Source organism: Nicotiana sylvestris, chromosome 6, assembly GCF_000393655.2.
Source record: "Nicotiana sylvestris chromosome 6, ASM39365v2, whole genome shotgun sequence".
NCBI lineage: Eukaryota > Viridiplantae > Streptophyta > Magnoliopsida > Solanales > Solanaceae > Nicotiana > Nicotiana sylvestris.
The window spans coordinates 161,562,805-161,566,522 of record NC_091062.1 but is presented as its reverse complement, the minus strand read 5'-3'; the positions used below and the strand labels follow the sequence as shown (position 1 = coordinate 161,566,522).

The 3,718-nt window shown below is 41.9% G+C and overlaps 1 protein-coding gene across 1 annotated transcript; it reads left to right on the top strand.

The window, feature by feature from the left end:
• The first annotated feature begins 504 nt into the window (after positions 1-504).
• On the top strand, positions 505-1,464 carry LOC104211079 (zinc finger protein ZAT1-like). The gene has a single exon (XM_009760078.2). The coding sequence runs from the start codon at positions 505-507 to the stop codon at positions 1,462-1,464; it is 960 nt and encodes a 319-aa protein (XP_009758380.2).
• The last annotated feature ends 2,254 nt before the right edge of the window (positions 1,465-3,718 follow it).

Sequence of the window (3,718 nt, the reverse complement as noted above, 5' to 3'; positions counted from 1 at the left end):
TGTACAATTTGACCAGTTCTAATACGTAACTCACCATCTTTTCTTTTAACCGGTGCAAACAGAGTAGAGATTATCTTATTTGAGTTACCATCTCAGTATAGTGTCAAAATCTTTATTTGTAATTTTGTTATAAGTAACTTAATTAGTAAATAAAAGTAAAAGTTAACTTATCTAAAACTTATTGCTTAGTTAAGTAATTATATTTTTCTGTAATAAATTCAGAAAGCAAATCACATCACAACTGTTTATGAGTGTGATGGGTGCGTGCCTCTATTTGGTGGAAGTGAAGAATGCTTGTCACCTACTTCTCCTCTTAATCACCCCTTTTTATAAGTTCCCACTCCCACTCTACTTCCTCAACTCTCTCATCTAACCATTTTAGAGAGAGAATAACCATTATAGTGAGAGAATCAAACAGCCATATCTGGCTACGTGTATCTATATATGTTAACAGTGCTTCTGTAGAATCTGTTTTGGTTTTGTTGAATAATAACATCAATGAGTATGGAGAAGCATAAATGCAAGCTCTGTTCAAGGAAATTCTCAAGTGGTAAAGCTATGGGTGGTCACATGAGGTCTCATTTAAGGACTCTTCCACTTCCACCAAAAACTCCGCCGCAGAAACAAGATTCCGCCGGCCGTAGCGAGTCAACTCTCTCACTCCATTCCTTAAAAGAAGAAGAAGAAGAAGAAATTAGGGAAGCGAAGTATTTGGGTTATGGGCTAAGAGAGAATCCGAAGAAGAGTTGTAAGATTGTAGATCCTGAGTTTTTGGATGGTGCTGGGTCAGTTGTAGTACATGATAACGAAAGCGAAACTGAGTCAACTAAGAAGCCAACTAGGAGGAGATCCAAGAGAACTCGAAGAATCTTCATATCAGAAGAAGCAACGGAAGTAAAAAAGGAGAAATCAGCTGAATTTGAACCTGAACCAGAACCAGTGAGTTCATTTTCCGATACTTCCCCTGAAGAAGACATTGCTATTTGTCTAATGATGCTATCTAAAGATGTATGGAGAAGTTCATACGAATCGGACGAGTCGAAATTTAGAGAATTAAAACAAGGAAAGTACCAATGTGAGATTTGTAACAAAGTGTTAAAATCATCTCAAGCTTTGGGTAGTCATAAAACAATTCACAAGAAGAACGACTCTTACATTGAAGACAAAAACGAGGGGATCAAGTCAAAAGAAAATTCGAGACAACTGAGAATGAAGAATGTGGATCAGAAAGTGCATGAATGTCCATTTTGTGGAAAAATATATGGGTCGGGTCAAGCACTGGGTGGACATAAAAGATCACATCTTTTGAGTTCATCAACCACTGCTTCTTCTTCATCAAAAATTGGCGATAGTTTAATGGATTCAAGTTCTGCTAAATTCCCAAATGGGTTTATAGATCTTAACATGCCGGCTCCAATAGAAGACGAAGATTTTAGCCAACCAGAGGTCTCTGGAGTTTCGTAATGCTGATTTTGATCAAAAGGAAGTAGAGCCATTGGAGATGAATGTGGGAGGTCAAAATTGTAACTCTCATTTTCTTTCTTGTTTTTTTTTTTTCCTTTTTTCCATAATTCTTTAGTAATTTTTGTCAAATGGATTCTGCTTGTTATAGAAAACTATTGAATTTTGATCCTCTTTTAGCTCCTCTTTTAGCTCCTCTTTTTACGCGGTAGTTGTAAGTCACATTGCTTTGAAACCTTCCCAAGCAATCTGAAATCAGTTGCAGAAACAAACTACTGACAGAGATTGGCCTTGGGGCCCTAGCCTGCCAGTCCTTGGGTTAGGGGGGGGGGTGGGGGAATCCAACTGGTGAAGTGGTAGCACAACACAAGGACTCGCCATATATTTAACAACAACTGCCCAGTATATCCCACATAGTGGGTCTGGGAGGGTAATGTGTACGCAGACCTTACCCCTGTCCCGACAGGGGCCGAGAGACTGTTTCCGATACACCCTCGGCTCAAAAAGACGAAAATAAAGTAAAAAAAAACAAGAGGAGAGAATTCATTAGTAACTCCAATAGAAACAGTAATAGTAACATACACATAAAAACCGAAAGATGGATGACATGTAATAACAGTAACCATAATCTAAGGCCCGGGGCTAAGACAAACAACAAGAATAGTGTGGGTCCAACATAAACTGCAAGCCATCTAAGACCAACCCTAATCCAACTCCGCCTCACCCCCGGAATGAAGTAAGGAAAGCTTTACTACCTCTATCCTACAACCCTAATGCTTGACCTCCAGGTCTTCCTATCAAGGGTCATGTCCTCGGAAATGTGCAGTCGAGTCATGTCCTGCCTGATCACCTCTCCCCAATACTTCTTAGGTCTCCCTTTACCTCTTCTCGTACCCACCACGGCCAACCGCTCACACCTCCTCACCGGTGCATCGAGGCTTCTCCTCTGCACGTGCCCGAACCATCTAAGCCTCGCTTCCCGCATCTTGTCATCCACAAGGGCGACGCCCACCTTCTTCCGAATATCTTCATTCCTAATCTTGTCTATCCTAGTGTGTCTGCACATTCACCTCAGCATCCGCAACTCTGCTACTTTTATCATCTGGATATGAGCGTTCTTAACCGGCCAACACTCTGCCCCATACAACATGACCGGTCTAACTACAACTCTATAATACTTACCTTTGAGTATCGGTGGCACTTTCTTGTCACACAAGACTCCAGATGCAAGCCTCCATTTCATCCAGCCCGCCCCTATGCGGTGAGTGACGTCCTCGTCGATCTCTTCGTCCCCTTGAATCATCGACCCAAGGTACTTGAAGCTATCTCTCGGGGATGACCTGGGGCCCAAGCCTCACGTCCCAGCCTACATCCCTCGACTCAGCGCTAAACTTGCATTCCAGGTACTCTGTCTTAGACCTGCTCAATTTGAAACCCTTAGACTCGAGAGTCTGTCTCCAAACCTCCAATTTCTCGTTAACACCGGCCCTCGTCTCGTCAATTAGAACTATGTCGTCAGCAAATAACATACACCATGGTACCTCCCCTTGAATATGGTGTGTCAAAGCATCCATCACCAAGGAAAATAAGAACGGGCTAATGAGCATTGGTGTAATCCCATAACAACCGGGAAATACTCCGAGTCGCCTCCCACTGTCCTAACCTTAGTCTTAGCTCCATCATACATGTCCTTGATCGCTCGTATGTAGGCTACCGGCACGCCCTTCGCCTCAAGACATCTCCAAAGCACCTCCCTAGGAACCTTATCATACGCTTTCTCCAAGTCAATAAACACCATGTGCAAATCCTTCTTCTTATCCTTGTATTGTTCCACCAACCTCCTAATAAGGTGAATAGCTTCCGTAGTGGAGCGGCCCGGCATGAATCCAAACTGATTGTCGGATATAGACGTCGTCTTCCTCACCCTCACCTCGTCTTCCTCACCCTCACTATAATTTATTTAAAAAAATAAATAAATTATAGTCTGGTGCACAAAACATCTTGTATTCACACAGAGTCAGGAAAGAGTTGTACCCCAAAGGATATAATATAGGCAGTATGCCTCGATGCTAGCTTCAATGGCCGATTCCTTGCATCGAACTCATGATGTATAGATTACACTTAAATAACTTTATCGTTGTTTCAAGACTAATGGTATTCCATTGATATGAGACGAGCTTAAATAGAGATGTTTAGTATTAAGGCAGAATAATAGTAGTCATTGTAAAGATTTGTCCGGCTAATTTGTGTGTACTTC